At 37.9% G+C, this 20,050-nt stretch overlaps 1 protein-coding gene across 1 annotated transcript in view; it reads left to right on the top strand.

Moving 5' to 3' along the window:
- ANKAR (ankyrin and armadillo repeat containing) overlaps positions 1–12,492 on the top strand; it is a 53,861-nt gene extending 41,369 nt beyond the window's left edge. The window contains exons 17-22 of the mRNA XM_049772927.1: positions 1,613–1,771; positions 2,712–2,829; positions 3,275–3,384; positions 5,539–5,735; positions 8,815–8,861; positions 12,242–12,492. Coding sequence (XP_049628884.1) covers positions 1,613–1,771; positions 2,712–2,829; positions 3,275–3,384; positions 5,539–5,735; positions 8,815–8,861; positions 12,242–12,492 — 882 coding nt within the window. The remainder of the gene's footprint in view (positions 1–1,612; positions 1,772–2,711; positions 2,830–3,274; positions 3,385–5,538; positions 5,736–8,814; positions 8,862–12,241) is intronic.
- Positions 12,493–20,050: the final 7,558 nt, after the last annotated feature.

Below are 20,050 nucleotides of genomic sequence, written 5' to 3'. Positions count from 1 at the left end.
TCAAAAACTTTACAGACTTAAAACCAGCCTTAAAAGAAAAACTTAAAAATCTTTAAGACAAGACAGACCGATAAACACACCAAACTTCTACACAAAGATGACACTAAATCTCATGACAATCATCTCTCTCTACATCAATGTACTAAATGCAACAATTAAGAGACACGAAGTGGCATAATGGATCAAAAAGCTGAATCTAACATTCTGCTGCCTACAAGAAATAGTTCTGAATAGTCAGAACAAACATAGACTCAAAATCAAAGGTTGGAGGAAAATTATCCAAGCAAACAACTCCCTTAAAAAAGCTGGAGTGGCCATATTAATATCAGATGGCACAAACTTTAGACTCAGAAAAGATATAATGAACAAAGATAGGCATTTCATAATAATCAAGGGATGAAGAAATCACACTCCTAAACATATATACACCCAAGGAGGGACCAGCAAAATATTTAATACAATTGTTGACAAATCTGAAAGAAGACATCAATAGCAACACAATAATAGTGGGAGACTTCAACACTGCCCTGTCACCCCTAGATAGGTCAACCAGGCTGAAACCAAACAAAAATATACTAGCTATGAAAAGAGAAATGGAAGAGTGTGGACTAGTATATATATATATAGCACTCTATACCCAGATAACTGGATACACATTCTTCTCCAATGCATATGGGGCATTTTCCAGAATAGAACACATCCTGACCCATAAAATTATCTCCATAAAATCAAAAGTATGTAAATTGTACAGACTACCTTCTCAGATCACAAGGCATTGAGATTAGAAGTGAACTACAAAAGGACACAGAAGAAAAACTTTGACAGCTGGAAATTAAACAGCTCCCTACTGAACAACCAGTGAGTCAGAGATGAAATCAAAGAGGAAATCAAAAGATTCCTAGAAACAAATGCCAATGGACACACAAATTATCAAAATTTATGGGACACAGTAAAAGTTGATACTAAGAGGAAAATTTTTAACTTTGCAAGCACATATTAGGAAGAAAGGAGTCTACAGAAATAGCTTAATGACACAGGTTACAAAATTAGAAAATGATCAACAAAAGGAACCAAAAAAGGTAGACAGAAGGAAATAAAGCTTAGAGCAGAAATCAATGAAGTGGAAATCCAAAAAACAACCTGAAATATCAACAAAAGCAAAAGCTGGTTCTTTGAAAAAAATAAAACAAATAATAACAAAAAATAAACAAAATTGATAAACCACTAGCAAAACTCCCTGACTGAAATATAGTTTCTAATTTCACTGACAATACTTAGCTCCCTTTTCTTCCTGTCTATGGTGAAGACTACTTTGTGGGTCCAGAAGTTTTATTAGGAATTGTTTCTATATTTTTTTATTTTATTGTTGAAGAATAATGTAAGTTTATTTGCAATTATTTGGTATGCTGGACAAACATCTTATGCCCTTCTTGGTTATTCTTGGGTGACAAACAACAGAACTCAAGTTTATGTTTACTGTTGGTGGTATATGTTTTAATCTAAGAAATAAGAACACTATATATTGGAATGGCCAAGCATTAAAAACCTATTACTTTCAGTAATATAATAAAGAGAGTAGGTTAAAGATAATGTATTTTTCTCCTATTTTTAGGATATTTGTTTAAGAGCAGCTTATGCTTTAACACTTTTTGCCTACAATAAACGCTTTCAACAGTTCTTGATATTAGAAAGTGGAATAATTACCATATCAATTTTTGAACCTTTTCTTGAATCAACAGATGAAACTGAGAAGGCAATGGCAGCATTTCAGGTATAAAACTGGAGGTTAAAATAGAAATATTTTAAGTGAGCACCTGAAAATGAGAAAATGGGATCTGGATAAATGCTTACTAAATTAAAAATTCACAGTATTTTTTTAGACTTACTCCTTTTTTTTTTTTTTTTTTGGTTTTTGGGTCACACCTGGCAGTGCTCAGGGGTTATTCCTGGCTCCAGGCTCAGAAATTGCTCCTGGCAGGCACAGGGGACCATATGGGGCGCCGGGATTCGAACCGATGACCTCCTGCATGAAAGGCAAACGCCTTACCTCCATGCTATCTCTCCGGCCCCAGACTTACTCCTTTTATATCATAAAATTACATGATTGTTTTTGTCTTTTTGGACCACACCCAGTGGTGCTCAGGGGTTACTTTTGGCTCTTTGCTTAGGGGTCATTCCTGGAAGAACTTTGGAAATCATATGGGATGCTGGGGATTGAAACTAGGTTGGCATGTACAAGGCCTTATGTACCTGCTTTGCTATTTCTCCAACCCAAACCCCATGATTTATAAGGATTTATTCCTCTATATGCATAGTGCTTTTCTACTTGTCCCAAACAAATTTCTAATTGTGAATCTTGATCATGTTTTGACCTGAGACAACTACAGTAATTGGGTCCTTCCTTATTCTCTTCCTTTTTTAGCCTTTGATCTTAGTTGAAGTGTTTTCTATTAACTCAATTCAGAATGGAAAAGTTGCCAACACTGTAGAGGAATATGGCTTACTATGGTCACTGAAGTAATTGGATAGGGACAAGGAGCTTCCCTACCCCCCTGCCAAACTGGTTCTTCTTTTACTGAACCAAATCAATGTTTTCTTACCCTTCTATAGTAACACAGCCCTCACAAAACTAATTGAATAAAAAGAAACCAACAATTATAAAAACTTAGAGATATTGAGTGAAAAAATGCTCAATTATTTTCTGTTTTTAGATTATTATATTAGCTAAAGTTATTATTGATGTGGACCATGTTACTTTGACTGCAAGAGGAGTTACAATTTTAGTTGAGAGCCTGTATTCAATTCAGCCCAACACTATTATATTGACAGGTAAGGAATGACTGGAAGTTAGTTGTGCCTATCTGAATCTATTTTCAAAAGATGTAATGTTGTCTCAACAGTAAGAAAACACTGAGTTTTGGGCTGGAGCAATAATACAGTGGGTAAGATACTTGCTTTGCACATGGCTGACCCACATACCATCCCTGGCATCCCATATGGTCCACAGAGCACCACCAGGAGTAATTCCTAAGTGCAACATCAGGAGTAAACTCTGAGCACCTTTGAAATAACTCATTATAACAAAATTTTAGATGATAATTTTGGGGGGTGGTTTAACTCATATTTAACTAATATTACAAATGTCTTTTCTCATTATTTCTTAGTTAACATGTTCTGTGATGCAAATACTTGTAATAATATTTATAAAAGAACAAAAATGATGGACACCAGTATTAACCAAATAACACAAGCCATTTTATTTTTTGTTTTATAGGAAATTTAATAGCTAGCTTGGCTCATTCTAGACCTGGTATTCCAGAAGCATTTGCCACATTAGGGACTATCCAACGACTCTGCTATCATTTGTACTCAGGAATGGATGAGGTAAATTCTAATTCTAAAATTGTCATTCTAAAAATATAATTTGCACGTCTCACTTCTGTGGATTGAATTCTCCATTGGTTAACTGTATTATATAGCATAGTTAATATTACTATAGCAGCCCCTTTTTGACCACAGATTTCTTATTGAATTCAAAAAGTTTAGGACTAAGTATGGTATTAATCAGGGTTAAAGGTAGTAGGCTATTCAGAAAGCTGGGGAATATAGTTTTGCCTCACTCAAACACAAAATTACTCCCCCAAACAAAATTTAGTCTGGTATTTAGGACTTACTAAAAACCTTGAAGACTGGATCCTTTTCAGATCAACTACTGGCTAAGTGGACAGGATCTTACCAAGCTATCCTGACCACTTCTTTTTTTTTTTTTTTTTTTTTTTTTTTTTTTTTGGTTTTTGGGCCACACCCGTTTGACGCTCAGGGGTTACTCCTGGCTATGTGCTCAGAAATCGCCCCTGGCTTGGGTGGACCATATGGGACGCCGGGGGATCGAACCGAGGTCCTTCCTTGGCTAGCGCTTGCAAGGCAGACACCTTACCTCCAGCGCCACCTACCCGGCCCCAATCCTGACCACTTCTACTACTGTAGAACTTAATGAAATTTCTAGTTGGGGAATTAGATAATTTTTTAAGTACTGCATCTCCCATTCACAAATCTGGTTCTTACAAAATGTGCTCTTTTTAACTTAAAAATTTAAGATAAAAAATCCAACTATACTGATGATACAAATTTATAAGTAAAATATTTCTAACATATGTTACAAAAATTATGTTCTCTCTGATTTCATAAGATAAGGTATTCCATTACTGATTAGGTTACTTCCATGATTAATGGGAATAAATGAGGATATAGTCCATTAGAGTGTCTGTTTTATCTACCAAGCAGGATAAAGAATGAGACTGTGAGAACCAGGCTGACTGTATTGTCTTTTCACCAGAGATCTCCATTACACTACCACCTCAAGGATGAAGGCAGTGTTTCTCCAAACTTCTGTTGTTGTTGACTTTGGGTTTGGTGTTAAAGTCTGATCATTTTTATTTCCACTCAATGCTCATACGGCTGTTTGGTCCTGGTACTGTTCATTTTTCTTTTCCCCCTCAATTCATGAGGCAGAACAAAATGATTCAAGTTGTGTGGTTCTGCTTGGAGAAGACAAAAAAAGAAAGAAAAACATAACAAAAAAACCAACAAACAACTGTTGGTAAAAAAAAAAAAAATAAAAAAGACAGTAACTACCAAAAAAAAAAAAGCACCCAACAACAACAACAACAACAACAACAACAACAAAAAATCACCAAATAATACACAAGAGTGAAAAAGAAAGAAAAAAAAGAAGGAAAATTGGACCAAAGGTGGTTGGTTCGAATCCCAGTGTCCCATATGGTCCCCCGTGCCTGCCAGGAGCTATTTCTGAGCAGACAGCCAGGAGTAACCCCTGAGCAACGCCGGGTGTGGCCCAAAAACAAAAAAAAAAAAAAGAGAGAGAGAGAAAAAAATAAAGGAAGGAGTGCTGGTGTGGCAAGGCTTTGTGTCCCCCCCCCTTTTTTTTTTTTTTGCATAGGCACAGTAAGTATTGGGGTAGTATAAAAGGTAATTCCCTTGGCCAAAGAGATTCAGGGTTTCTCTGTCCTTGAAGTATACTGCCATGGGAACAACTACTGGCTCCATACATGCTCATTCCCACACCCCAGGGTCCTTTTATGGTGCTAGAAAACTTACCACTCAGTTGTGGATGATAAAATCAGGCTTCTGTAGCTAGAGATCTTGGTATTTACACAAGTCATAGGACAATACCATAGAACCAAACATCCACTGGGAAATTCCTAATACCGGTTCAACATCTGGTTCTTTAAACAGGACCCAAAGGTTCAAATTCTACTCCCAATAGAGACTCATTCAGTTGGTGGATTTGATATATTTGGACTCTGTTAATTCTAAAATGCTGTGGTAGATTGAAAACAACTACTAGAAATCAATGGTATTTGACAGTGCTTTCAAAATACAGAGGTTATATTTTCTTCTGTAGATGGTACAGGTTGGCACACAACTTATTCTAGATATAGGATAGAGAGACTTTTCTAGAGCTTAGCTAAGACCATGGCTCAATGATTAAGGAGAAATTGTTTCTTCTTCATTTAGGTTCGCACAGCTTGTTCCTGTGCTCTTGGCTATTTAAGTTATAATGCAAGTGCTTTCCGAATCCTGTTGAAAGAATGCAGGAATAAGCCTAATCAGTTCCTTCGTATAACAAATAATATCAGCAAAGATGCAAGTATTAATCCATTATTTTTAAAGGAATTTCAAAGGCAACAAAGAGTGGGACTTCCTTCCTTAAGGTATTGCACCTATGTTAGAAATAGCACTAGTAAAATCACTAATAGATGAGCCTGTCAAAATTTTATGAAAGAGGAAACAACAATGACTGTCTTTACTATGAATTTAGACCTTGTAAACTTAGAGATAAACCTTATTGGAAATGTCTATTGTCAACGCCTGTTTTAATGACAGCTGAGCCACAGAATGATAAGTACCTAAACATAACAATGAGAAATCCTATCTGGTCAGGGTTAATCACTTGTTTTGTGGTGCTGGAGCTAGAACCCAGAACCTCTTACATGCAAGGCAAGCATGACACTGCTGAACTGTAATCTTGGCCCAGATGAGACACAGTTAAGCAAATATTTGGGGAAACTGATTGCCTCCAAGACTCATCAATCTTGGAGTGTAAATTTGGGTACATCTGGGAGTTTTAAACTAAGAAAGGGACACCACCATGGCCAGGATGTCAAACAGATCTTCTAGATTTCATCCATACCTTAGGAGGTGAACTCCCAAGAAACAAACAGCTAAATGTAGACCCTTGAATGGTCAGAGTTACAGCATGTTTTCCAGTTATTTATTTAAAGCATTCTACCTCTGGGTTTGTAGTTTTACCATGAACTAAAAGTTTCTGAATTAGAAGAGAGAAGTGGCTCCTTGCAATGGATTTATGTTATGCATCTCAATTAGGAGACCTACCTCTCTGTATATAGCAGTATTCCTAGAAAGAAGGTGGACTCACCCGAGATACACTATTAATTAGAGAATCAGATAACAGGTAAGGTAAAGAGCAGCATCCAACTGTGTGTCATGATTATAAAAGTAAATCTTACACATAAAGATAAGCACATTTTTAGAGTCATTTTGATTTTAAGTCTTTGAAAAAAGCCTAAAAGTGATTACTTATTGGGGGGGGGGTAATATCCGGCTGTGTTAAGGGTTTACAGCCAGCTCTGTGTCCAGGGATCAATTCTGGAAAATTCAGAGGACTATATGTGGTGACAGAGGTGGAAACCAGATGGACAGTGGGCAAGGCTGCTACCCACTGTCCCCTCCCTGCTTATTGCTGTTGCCCCTTATTCCCTAATTTTCACAATGAAGCAGGTAACTTGAGAACTTTAGGAAAGTTGTTGACTTAAAAAGTAATTTAGTATAATAATGGAAGTATTATTTTACATAGTAGCTCCCACAGCTAGCCTATAATACAATTCTAGGGGAATTAGTAAAAGGTACCCCCTGTTCAATTTGCTTTACTGCCCTCTGCTGGGAAATATTCATAATAACTATAACTTTCAGTGACTGAAACACTGACCACTCAATTTTTAGGGTTATAAATAGTAAACTTATAGACTGCTGCTATGTGCGATAGAACTGAAAAAGAAATAACCCCCACAACTAGTAATGCATATGAACTATTTATATAAAATATTATTGTTAAATATTCATAATACTACTGTGGAGTTTGGCTTAAATGAAACAGTAGAAAATTCACTTAATTTCCCATTAAGTGAAGTAAGGTCCATTTGAAACCTTTGGGATGCAAAGCCATATCCTTTTACAAAATATTTCTTAATAGCACTACTAAATACTAAAAACAGAAAGATTGTGGTTGTGGTTGAGAAGGTAGTATTTTCAGGGAGTTTGTATCACTTCTCTGTTATCACATTCTCACCTAGTCCCAAGAATGGCAAACCAGAAGAGCATTTGGATAAACACATTTCTGTGGGGTGGGGTGGGAAAGGATGCTTGAGGCAAACCCAGAGGATCTCAAGGGCCATTCCAAGCTCTGTACTCAGGAATGGTCCCTGGAAGCTCTTGAGGACTGTATGTGATGCCCAGGATTTGAACTGGATGTTGCATACACCTGACTTCTTATACTATCTTTTCCACTTGGTGCGAAAATACTGAACCAGGTAGAGAGAAATGTTATACGTGGTAACTGACCCTTCAGAGAGGAATCTGAGCTAGCCATAAGGCTGATACATGCATGGATTGACAATCAATTGCTAACAGCAACTATTTTCATTAAAACAACCAGGAATACATTTGTAACAACTAACTTTAATATATTAGCATCAATCAAGAACTACACAGCTGGACTCATGCTCAGTGGTAGAGCATTTGCCTTGCATGTAGTGATGCCTGGACCCAATACACAAATCAATCCTGGTACTTCTTTAGGTACATGTTGTTATTCGTTGGTCAAAACATTTTGTTGGCTCAAAACACTATCATAACTTTGACAATAAAAGTTTATGTTTCTCATACTTTTTTTGGTTTTGTTTTGTTTTTGGGCTACACCCAGTGATGCTCAGGGATTACTCCTGGCTATGTGCTCAGAAATCGCTCCTGGCTTGGGGGACCATATTGGACGCTGGAGGATCAAACCACAGTCTGTCGTAGGTTAGCGCATGCAAGGCTGCCCTACCACTTAAGCCACCACTTCGACCCCCATACTTTGAATTTGTAAAATGACAAATGATATTTATTCTCTAACTTCACTTGCTACCATGCCTTCAGCTCTGTTTAATTTCAGCCACACAAGACTATTTAGTACCCTTGAATCATGCACTATTTTTGTTTGCTTGTTTTTTTTTGTTTGTTTGTTTGTGGTTTTTTTTTTTTTTTTTGCCACATCTGGGATGTTTGGGTAATCCTGGCTCTGAACTCAGGAATTACTCTTGGCAGTACTCTGAGGTCCCATGAGAAGCCAAGAATTGAATCCAGTTTTGTAGCATGCAAGGAAAACAAACACCCTACCCACTGTACTATAACTCTGGCCCCAGATTATACACTGTTTAATAGCACTGTAATTTATCTCATTTTATAATCTCTGTATGAATATCCTGACCTACCCTATAGAATCCATTTCAAGATTTTCTTCAAAGCCTAACTACGTGTTTTTCTACTAAAAGTGTACTTCTTTACATCAATTAAGTAGATTTAATGTTCTAAATATAAGCAAGTAAATATAAAATAAGTGAAACATGCATAGTTTTACAGGTAACATTCATGAATTAGATTACCAGAGATTGTAACAGAGCACACAGATGCGCTACCTAATATTTCTCATTTTTGTGTTTAAAATGCTTTCAGCCTGGAGAATAATGGGGGACCATCCATAATTCCTGTCTTTAAAAAAGGTAATTGATTTTTCTATTATGTCTGAGATATCTTCTAGTCCTTACATTTTAAAATTATATTCCAGGCTGGAGCAATGGTACAATGGTTAGGACAAAGTCTAACACTGCCAAAAAAAAAAAAAAAAACACACACTTAACACACTGACAACCTGAATGTGATCCCTAGCATCCATATGATCCCCAAGTGCAACAGGGTGGTGCTTATAAACAAAAATGATTCTAGAGCTAACATATTTCTCATTAATTGCTATTGATAGGGGATATCTTAAATGAAAATTTTTTTTACAGGGGCTTGACCTAACAGCAGCATCGCAGGTAAGGCATTTGCCTTTTCTGCATCTGCCCCAGGCCTAATTTCCTATACCACACATAATGTTTTGAGCACAGAGCTCAGCTATGTGTGGCCCAAAAACAGACAGAAAAGGAAATAATTAACATGGGCTGATAGAAAGATATTCAAGTATAGGTATACAGAATTATAAGAGGAAATGTTTATAAATAAGCATTGCTTGGCAACTTACTTAGAAATAGAATAAAATTTTCTTCTTTTATTTGTTTTGTTTGCTTTGGGTTTTTAGGCCACATCCCAAAATGCTCAGGGGTTATTCCTGACTCTGTACTCAGAAATTACTCCCGGTAGTGCTCAGGGAACCATATGGGATGCTGTGGATTGAACCCGGGTGTGACTAACTATTTCTCTGGTCTGATGAACTTTCATTATTTTAAAGACATGTAAATATGACTTATTTGTTATTATTCTATTTCACATAAAACTTATCTCTTTTATAAGTCCCTAGGTCTGGGACCATATTTTTTCCACTAACAAAAACTATAGAACAAAAAAATGTTATAGTTTTCCATATGATAATGATGGTTGAATAATAATGGCCCGTCAAAGCAGAATCCAAATCTTATCATTTTACTTACCAATTCTACTATTGGTCAAATAGGAAAAATTAATTACTTGTGATTTCATGATGCTTACTGCTTGTTCATGTTCACTCAAGTTGCAGGGTCAGAATGATTTTTATTTGGCATATTATCTTGCAGTCAAAAGGAATCAACCATTCTTCTGTGTTTTTTTTTTGGGGGGGGTTTACACCCGGCAGCGCTCAAGGGTTACTCATGGCTCTGCATTCAGAAATCACCCCTGGCAGGCTTGGAGGACCATATGGGATACCGGGATTCGAACCACCGTCCTTCTGGATGTAAGGCAAACACCCTACCTCCATGCCATCTCTCTGGCCCCTCTTCTGTTGTTTTAAGCAGAAGGGAGAGAAAAGAAAAACAGATAAAGATGGTGCGGAAGCAATAGTACAGCAAATAGGGCATTTGCCTTGCACACAGCTGACCAGGTTTCAATCCTAGGCATCCCATATGGTCACCCAGCCTCCAGGATTCCTGAACACAGAACCAGGAGTAACCCTGAATACCACTGGGTATGGCCCTCTTCTCCCTAAAAACGAGTTAAAAAAAAAGAATTTAATTTATTGGGGCTAGGGAGATAGCACAGTGGTAGGGCACTTGCCTTGCACTCAGCCAATCCAGGACTGATGATGGTTCGAATTCCAGCATCCCATAAGGTCCCTTATGCCTGTCAGGAGCGAATTCTGAGGGCAGAGCCAGGAGTAACCCCTAAGCGCTGCCGGGTGTGACCCAAAAACAAAACAAAAAGAATTTCATTTATTAAGGGAGTAGCTGAGGGACATTAGGTTTATGTGGAAAACTGTTTCTTAATAAAATAGGCAAAGATATCTTGTCTGGGGCTAGAACAATAATACAGTGGGTACTTGTGCTTGCTTTGCACATGGCAAATTGTGTCTCCTATTCCCAGCACCCAATATGGTCCTGATCCCACCAGGAGTGGTCTCTGAGTGCAGAGCCAAGAGTAAGCCCAGAGCAGTACTGGGTGTGTTCCCAAAACAAAACAAAACAGAAGACTGGCCTTTGTGCAGCTTTAGTATAATTAATATAAGAGCAATTTATAAATAAGAATCAAGGTAGTCCCATTCCTTCTTTAACAGTTATTCCTAAGCATTTGTCTATAGTCATTTTGATGATTTTAGCAGGTTTGTAATAGCCAAATAAAGAATATGGTATAGAAAACTTCTGTAAAAGCTTAATTTCACTTAGTGTAAAAATGAATAGGCCTTTTATACATTATTTGGTGTTAAAATTTCCTATCCTTTACACAATAATATTGAGAGTTGGCATTTTGTTTGTTTTGGGGTCAAACTCAGTGGTGCTCAGGGGTTATTCCTGACTTTGTGCTCAAAAATTACTCCTAGCACGTTCAGGACCATGTGGAAAGCTGAGGATCAAACTCAGGTAGTCCATGTGCAAGGTAAATACCTTACCAGCAGTACTATCACTTTAGCCTTTTTTTTTAATGCCAATTTCACACAATAAAAGCTGATAACCATATACTAGCCCACACAAATTTTATAAATGACTGAACATCTACAGGCCAGAGAGATAGTAGCACGTAGGGTGTTTCCCTTTTATGCTGCCAACCTGGGTTCAATCCTCAGCATCCCATATAATTCCTTGAGCACCACTATGAATGACCTTTGAGCATAGGGTCATGAGTAATCTCTAAGCACTGCTGGGTGTGGCCCCAAAACAAAAACAAACAAACAACATTACTGACATCTAAAGGTCCAGAAGTTATTGACTTTCTTTTTTAGTATGCTTTAATGATTCTTTTTAAGAAAACAGAGCTAGGAGCTGTAGTGGTGAAGCAAACGGTAGGACATCTGCCTTGCACACACTAACCTAGGTTAGCTAACCATGCGCTTAGATCCCCCAGCGTCCCATATGGTCCCTCAAGCCAGGAGTAATTTCTGAGCGAATAGCCAGGAGTAACCCTGAGTGTCATTAGGTATGGCTCAAAAACCAAAAAAAAAAAGAAAGAAGAAAGAAGGAAGGAAAGAAAGAAAGAAAGAAAGAAAGAAAGAAAGAAAGAAAGAAAGAAAGAAAGAAAGAAAAGAAAGAAAGAAAGAAAGAAAGAAAGAAAGAAAGAAAGAAAAAAGAAAGAAAGAAAGAAAGAAAGAAAGAAAGAAAGAGAGAGAGAGAGAGAGAAAGAGAGAGAGAGGGAAGGAAGGAAGGAAGAAGGAAGGAAGGAAGGAAGAAGGAAGGAAGGAAGAAAGAAAGAAAAGGGAGGGAGGGAGGAAGAAAGGTAGGAAGGAAGAAAGAAAGAAAAGGGAGGGAGGGAGGAAGAAAGGTAGGAAGGAAGGAAGGAAGGAAGGAAGGAAGGAAGGAAGGAAGCAGGGAAGGAAGGAAGGAAGGAAATTCATTGATATTCTATATATCAATGAACTTATACTCAGGGCTTTTGGTCTTAATAAAGATATATTTAACTGTGGCTCTCTGATTTTTAGGGAAAGAGCACCGAAGAAAATCCAAAACTAAAATGCAACCAAGAGACTCTCTGACTTTAATTCCTCCTAAAACTAACCTCGTGGGACTCTTCCAATCATCAAAAAAGGCCGCTATTTCTCAGAATATTCTTTCATTTTCAACCACAGTTTCAGCAGATATTGTAAATGTATCCAGACCAAGAATAGTGTTTTTAAGTCAACTTGGGAGAAATGCACAAAAAAATAGCTTGGAGCCCTCTGAAGGTCAATAAAAAAACATTTCAGTATGAGATTTCTGAGCAATCTTTTGTAATGTTAATTTTTAATGGTAAAATACGCATAACTGAATAATCTTTTTGAATGGGAAGTGTAAATTCTTGGTAGTTCTGTTTTCCACACTAGAACACTCATTTCACCATATCCCAGCTGGTACAAATGGCCTGGGTCAAGCATAAGATCAAGCGTAAGAACTGTTCTGAAGTTGATTTGCTGAGGTGAAAGAGGCCAAATCCAATGTAGCCCACTTGTGAAAACCACTGTTGCTATCTTCTTGAGATTTCTAATGATAAACACTGTAACTGCATGAGGGTCCAGAAGTCTGAAATTATGGAACTGGATATATAGTTCAGTGCAGAGTACATGCTGTGTATTCCAGAAGTTAGTCCGCAGCACCATCCTTATATGGGGTTCATTTACTCACACATTCATTTACTCACACACATACATACACAAAATCTGAAGTCACTGCCCACCAAGTACTCAAGTATAGCCCCCAACATGTGGCCACTTAGCACAGACTATTCCCATACTACTAATAGAGAATCTTTATCTTGCAGTTGGAAAGGTTTGCTTTTGGGTATTTTGTTTGTTTAGGGGACATACCTGGAGCTGCTCAGGGAATACTCAGACTTGTGCTCAGGAGTCATTCCTGGAGGATTTTAGGGGTGGAGAATGATGATGTGGGTGCCAGGAATTGAAACCAAGTCAGTTGCCTAAAAAGCAAGTGCCCTAATCACCATATTATGAATCTGACCATGCAAGATTTGATATTCTTTGTGGCATACAATGACACTATGTCTTTACCTAGAGCATTCAATGACAGATGCCTTTTCCTAGAGTACCCTTCAATAGCTTTGATGAGCATGTTTCTTCTATTTTTACTAACATATAAATATGGTACAAAAACAGGCTATGTTTCCTTTATTGTGTCATTTATTGTTGTTGCTGTTTTTGAGTCAAGGTATCAACATACCCTTAGGCCAATGTGCTTATGCTGTTAACCACTGCACTATGAGCTCTGTAAGCTTTAAATTCTATTTCAAATCATAGTAATTACTGAGACACTACATCTGGGAGATGGACCAAAATACAGAAATTGAGAGGATGAATGGCATATTTTATAATAGAAGAAATAATAAAAAAAACCTCATTTGATCATCACTATTAAGAAATTAAATCAATGGAATTATTATGCTTCTGTAAATTTCTTTAAAAAAACTCTTTACATAGCCAAGTGGGCGTTAATACAACTTCATGGGTCATAGATATAGTATAGGGGATAAGGACTTGCCGTGGAATGAATCCTGGCAACATATAGTCCACTAACAACACTGGGTATGACCCAATCCCTCTGCTTCCTACTCCTCTCCCCATAAAAAAAAAAAAACTGGCCTCATGTGGACTAAAGATTATATTTAACCTACTCTTTCATACAGTATGTATAATTTGAGTAATATGTAAATACATGTTATTTTTTTTGCCTTTGTTTTAGGGCCAAAGCCTGGGTTGGCCACATGCAAAGAAAAAGCCTTATCTGCTGTATTATCTTTCCAAACCCTGTAATATGTAAACACTTGTAATATATGTTCGTGTTTTTTTAACATATTATTAGCTCATTTCTTTAGAGGAGTTAGGACATTTGCCTTGCACGTGGCCAACTGGGTTTGATCTCGGACATCTTGATTCTGCCGGGAGTGATTTCTGAACACAGAGCCAGGAGTAAACCCTGAAAGCTGCCAGTGTACCCAAAAACCAAAAAAACAAAAAAAAAACAAAAAAAAAAAACCAACAAAAAAAACACTTTTATTACTTTTATTTTAAGGATGCCCTCACATTCTAAAAGAGACATTTTCTTATTCACGGTTAGCCAGGACACCTTACCACACCTTAAAATAGTAGGTTTCCCAGTGAAGACTATCTTACTTTTTGTTTTGGGCTACACCTGAATGTGCTCAGGGTTTACTTTTGCCAGTGCTTGGGGTTTGAGGGAGAAGGGTGAAGACCACATGTGGTACTGGGGGTAGAACTCGTTTAATTACATGCTAGTCAAGCCTTTCCTGCTGTATTATCTCTCCATCTCCAATGAAGACTTTTAATTAGTCTTCATTTTCTTTTTATCAAATAAAGAAAATCAATGAAAGAGAAAAATCCTTGGGATAGTGAAGATTTTCAAAATTTTCCTGTTCCTTGGCTGTACTCTAAGTGAAGTGACATGTGCTCATCAACCCAGTTCAGTGTTCCCCCTTTCCTCCTCTTTCTTCATGACTAAATTGTAAAAGGCCTGAGAAATATATATGGGTTCTAAAATTTGAAGATTTTATTTGTAGTTTCTCAGTGTTGACATATGTATTATCTGCAACAATTTTCATATTTTATAATTTCAAGAATCTAAGTAGTAAGTATACCTACTTTATAAAATTTGTGAGAAAAATTTTTGATCAATTTTCTTTTATATATAGTATGATTATTTCCACAGGAGTTTCATTGTGCATGCAGATGCATATAATATGGCATGCAAATTCAAATGTTCACCATGAATTTACAAACACTGCTTTTGAAATAATTTTTATAAACAGTTCTATCATTCCATGACTTAACATCAAAGTACAAAGTTTTATATTCTATTGCTATATATATATATTCATATTGCTTCCTATGGCCTTTCTATTTCATGAATAACATAGATATTCATAAAGCAGCATTCTAACCACAATTTTTTTAAATGGACCATAGAAAGAAGAAAACTTAAGGCAAGCTTAAAACCTTGGGCTGGTGATATGATTCAAGTAGAAGAGCACATATATGTGTGAGGCCCTGGGTTTGGCATGCCTGAGCCCTAGAGATGTAGATTCTACAGCAGTACAAACTATCTTTTCATTCCATATTTTGTGGGGGTTGACTTTGTGTCATACCAGGCAGTGTTTGGGCTTAGTCCCAGTGAGACTCAGCTGACCTTGCGATGCCGGGGATTGAACCAGGGTCAATCAGGGTGCATGCAAAGCAAGCACCATAATCCCTGTACTAGTTCTGTAGCTCTTGGTTTTTCTTTTTTTTTTCGATGTTTTTGGGTCACACCCAGCAGCGCTCAGGGGTTACTCCTAGCTCTATGCTCAGAAGTCACTCCTGGCAAGCTCAGGGGACCATATGGGATGCTGGGGTTCCAACCACTGACCTTCGGCATGAAAGGCAAATGCCTTACCTCTATGCTATCTCTCCGGCTAGTTCTGTAGCTCTTATGCTACAGAAAGACACATATAAAGACATAATATAAAGACATGCTAGCATTGTCTTTATATTCAAAGGATAGTAAAATTAGTTACTTTAGGGAGGAATAAAAATTGCTAAATTGTGATACCTGCAGTGCAAAGTTTTAGATTCAAAGAAACCACCCCCCCAAAAAAACCTTTTACATCTCAATTTATTTTCAGATGATAAATTTCTAAAATAATGAGCCAATAGTCAACTAAAACTATATTTGAAAGATTATATGTATTAGAATTACTTATCTCTTTAAACTTCAAGTGAAATGGGTCTGAAGTGATAAATAACATAGCAGGTAGGGCTAAACTTGCTTGCAGCTGACTTGGATTTGATTCCCAGCATCCCATATGGTTCTCTGAGCCCACCAGGAGTGATTCTTAAATATACAGCCAGGAATAATCTTTGAGCATTATAGGGTGTGGCCCCAAAACAAAATAGTTTTATCTTAGGGACTAGAGAGATATCTTAATAAGGTTTAACACTTGTTTTGCATCCAGGAACCCCAGATTCAATCTCTTACATCATATGGTGCCCATGTAATTGGTAGGAGTGGCCCCAGATCACTGATAGTAGTAACCAGTTGTGACTCTTCCCTTAAATATATATTTATTGTATGTATATAATATTATATACAATACACAATATATAATACAATATACAAAATATATATTTTGTGTATATATATATATATATACACAACTCAGATTTTGAAATCTGAAGACCATTTTCTTTTATCTTTTGAAGGGGGCTTTATTTGTTCATGTTTTGAGCCATACCCAGTGGTGCTCAGGGTTTACTCCTGGCTCTATGCTCAAGGATCATTCCTTGAGATGCTTGAAGGATCATGTGGAATGCTAGGGTCCAAACTCAGGTTGGCTACATGCAAGGCAAGTGCCCAACTAAGTATATCTCTTCAGCCACTCTGTGTGTGTGTATTTTGACCACACCCAGCTATGCTCAAGGATTATTTCTAGCTCCTGGCAGTGTTTGAGGGACCATATCAGATGCTGGGGATCGAATCTGGGTCAGTTTTGTACAATACAAGTGCCCTACCTACTATACTATTGCTCTAGCTCTTTTTCTTTTAGTAAAATATTTTTATTAAGGCACCATTATTTACAAAATTATTCGTAGCTGAATTTCAAGCATACAATGTTCCAGCGCCACTACCCCACATCTTTTGTTTAGCTGATTCTAGCTAGGTACTTGAAATTTTTGGACATTCTTTTGAATGTTCTAGACACTTTGATCCTTTTCTAATTCATTATTTGCATATAGAACTGTGACAAACTTCTGTTATCTTTGTAGCCAGCTAGTTTGCTGTATTGGTTTATTGCTTTTTAGTAGACTCTTTACAGTCTTCTGTGTATATTATGCCATCTGTAAATAGTGATAATTCAATAATTTTTCTTTTCTAATTGTTTACCTTTATTTTTCTTGCCTGATTGACACTGTTAGGATTCCCAGTACTATATTGACTAATAGTTGAGATAGTAGATATCCTTTTCTGGTACCCAGTTTCCAAAGAAATGTGTTCACTTTTTCCCCACTGAGGATGATACTGGATATGGGTTTGTTAAAGATGAGCTTTACCGGGGCCAGAGAGATAGTACAGCCTGTAAGGGACTACCTGACTAGGACACAATTCCTGGAATCCCATATGGTCCTCAAGGCCTACCAGGAATAATTTTCGTGATTTTGCCATTTTTGTTTATTTGTTTTTGGTCCATATCTAGTAGTGATCAAAAATTATTCCTTGCAGACTCAGGGACCATATGGAGTGCAAAGGATAGAATTTGGATTGGCCACTTGAAATGCAAATGTTCTACCCACGTGCTATCACTCAGGCTCCGTGTCGAGGATTTTTACTTTGATGTTCACCAGGGAAATTCAGCTGAAATTTTCTTTTCTTTTTTTTAATAGCTTCTCTATCTGCTTTGTAATTTGGCTTCATAGAAGCTGCCAGAAAGGATTCCTGTTTCTTACTTTAGAAGAGCCTGGGGAATAAAGGTAGTAAGTATATCTGGTTGATCTCTGTCTAGTGGTGAAAGTCTTCTACTACTATTCTGTTCTCATAAATGTGTTTCTAAAAGTGTTTCTTTAGGTCTGTGAAAAGAAGCTTTCTAAACGTTGATGACCATTCATTTGATGCATATATGTAGACAGGAATTAGTATTTGTTGATGCATTATTCCCCGAACTATCAAGTAGTGTTCAATATCTCTCTTTAACTACTTTCTTAAGATTTTATGCCTCTTCAGACCTCCGTATGTGCCAGGTGCCTCTTGGCCCGGCCTAGGGTAGGGGGTCCTGGACTTGGGTCACCCGACCCCCTCTCCCCCTTTCCTCCGGATCTCCAGGTGGGTTTCTGGGAGGACCTGATGGGGCACCCTGGGTTTTCCCCACCCCCAGGCCAGCTGCGGAGATTGGCCTAGGGTGGGTCTTGAGCTCTGGTCCTTTGGGCCTGGGAGGGCTTTCCTCCCTTCCTGGGGCAGGATTTTCAGCCGGCACAGGCTGGCTCCTGGCAGACCTCCGTATGTGCCAGGTGCCTCTTGGCCCGGCCTAGGGTAGGGGGGCCTGGACTTGGGTCACCCGACCCCTCTCCCCCTTTCCTCCGGATCTCCAGGTGGGTTTCTGGGAGGACCTGATGGGGCACCCTGGGTTTTCCCCACCCCCAGGCCAGCTGCGGAGATTGGCCTAGGGTTGCGCTTGAGCTCGTGAGATTGGCTTGGGGGGTGGTGTTTGATCTGTGGGGTGGCAGATAGTTTGTCAGTTATACTCATGCTGTCACTGGCAATTTCATACTAGTCTACATGATGCAAACCGCGCGGGGGCTAGTGCCCCCGCGCGAACGTATACTCCTCCCAACCATCACTACCCCCGATTTACCCCTCTTAAGTTCTATAATACACAGTTTTAATCTCAGACCAAAGACATACAGTGGATCTAACAATCCCAGAACTATTTAGAAGGACGTAAATTAAACACATATATCTTTTGAATATTTCATGTATATTTTCTTTAATGGTGTAACTCTCTCTATATTCTTCTACCATGATGTTTCTATCCACTTTCATCTTGTCTTTTCTTTGTAAGATGTTCAATAAGGATTGTTGGTGGAACTGTCCCTCAGTTTGATGCTTATGATTGAACTATGTCATGGAAATTGCTGGTCTTGTTCCTATGGCCTCCAGATGCACCAATAACGCTTCATGGCATTGATCCTTCTTTGCATAGACACATTAAAATAGGAAAACACTATACCTACAGATAAGTTCTTATCTAATAAATCTCAGTACAATGTACCTTACACCCTGAACATTGATAGAATGACCTGGCACAGGCCTCAGAGGAATGGGCATCCTCCATTCACGCCAGAACCAGGCAAGCTATCTACGAAACATCCAAGGTCTTTTATAGCAACAGCTGGAAGCAGTCCTCTACCAGGAAAGACACTACCAAGGGTCTGACATCGACCTCCTAAAAAGAGACTTCCGATTACACTGAGAAGACTTGACAACAACAATGACCTGCTCTACAGGACATGGTTCTCTCTAGTGCCCCTTAAGTGTGAGATGAAACGAGAGGATGCTCTGCACCATCCTGACTGCAATATGGGATATGCAGACTCCAGGACCTTTAATACAGAAGCATGATACCAACAACAGAGACTATGTGAGGAATGAAGGTGTATTGCCACTACAGACGATGACTTGAATTGGACAAACTAGTTTGCCTGGAGCCTAGAGTCAGTCCTGTGCCAGGAAACTTCAGGGGTAGGGTCTCCTTGTATTTAGACCATAATTTTTCTTTCCATGTCTCTTATATTTTGGTGGGCCTATGCAAACAAATGCCACTCTAACACCATTTATTACTACTTTCCCTTGACTCCAATCCTTAAGAAAAACAACCCACTAAAACTTTTGAGGTTAACTTAATCTAGTAAGCATGTGCATGGAACAAGATAAATGTACTTTGCCCTCAATGTTTAAGGAGTTACATAAGTCTAATCTCTTTGGATTATATTGTGTGCTGCTAAGAAATAGTATGTAATACAACTGGGGATTTGAGGGACAAATTAATTGTATTGTACATGGGTTCAGTTTTGTTTTTCTTAATTTTCTTTGGTTGAAAGATCAAGGCTGGGATATCATCGATGGGACTACCGAGAATTCTGCTTATGGGTGATTGGGCTTCCACTGTAACTTTACCCTGTCCTCTCTCTTTGCATCTTTGTTGTCATAATTAATAAAAGCAAAAAAAAAAAAAAAAAAAAAAAAAAAAAAAGATT

Source organism: Suncus etruscus, chromosome 5 (genome assembly GCF_024139225.1).
Source record: "Suncus etruscus isolate mSunEtr1 chromosome 5, mSunEtr1.pri.cur, whole genome shotgun sequence".
NCBI lineage: Eukaryota > Metazoa > Chordata > Mammalia > Eulipotyphla > Soricidae > Suncus > Suncus etruscus.
The sequence above is the reverse complement of the archived record's forward strand: the minus strand, read 5'-3'. Positions and strand labels throughout refer to the sequence as shown.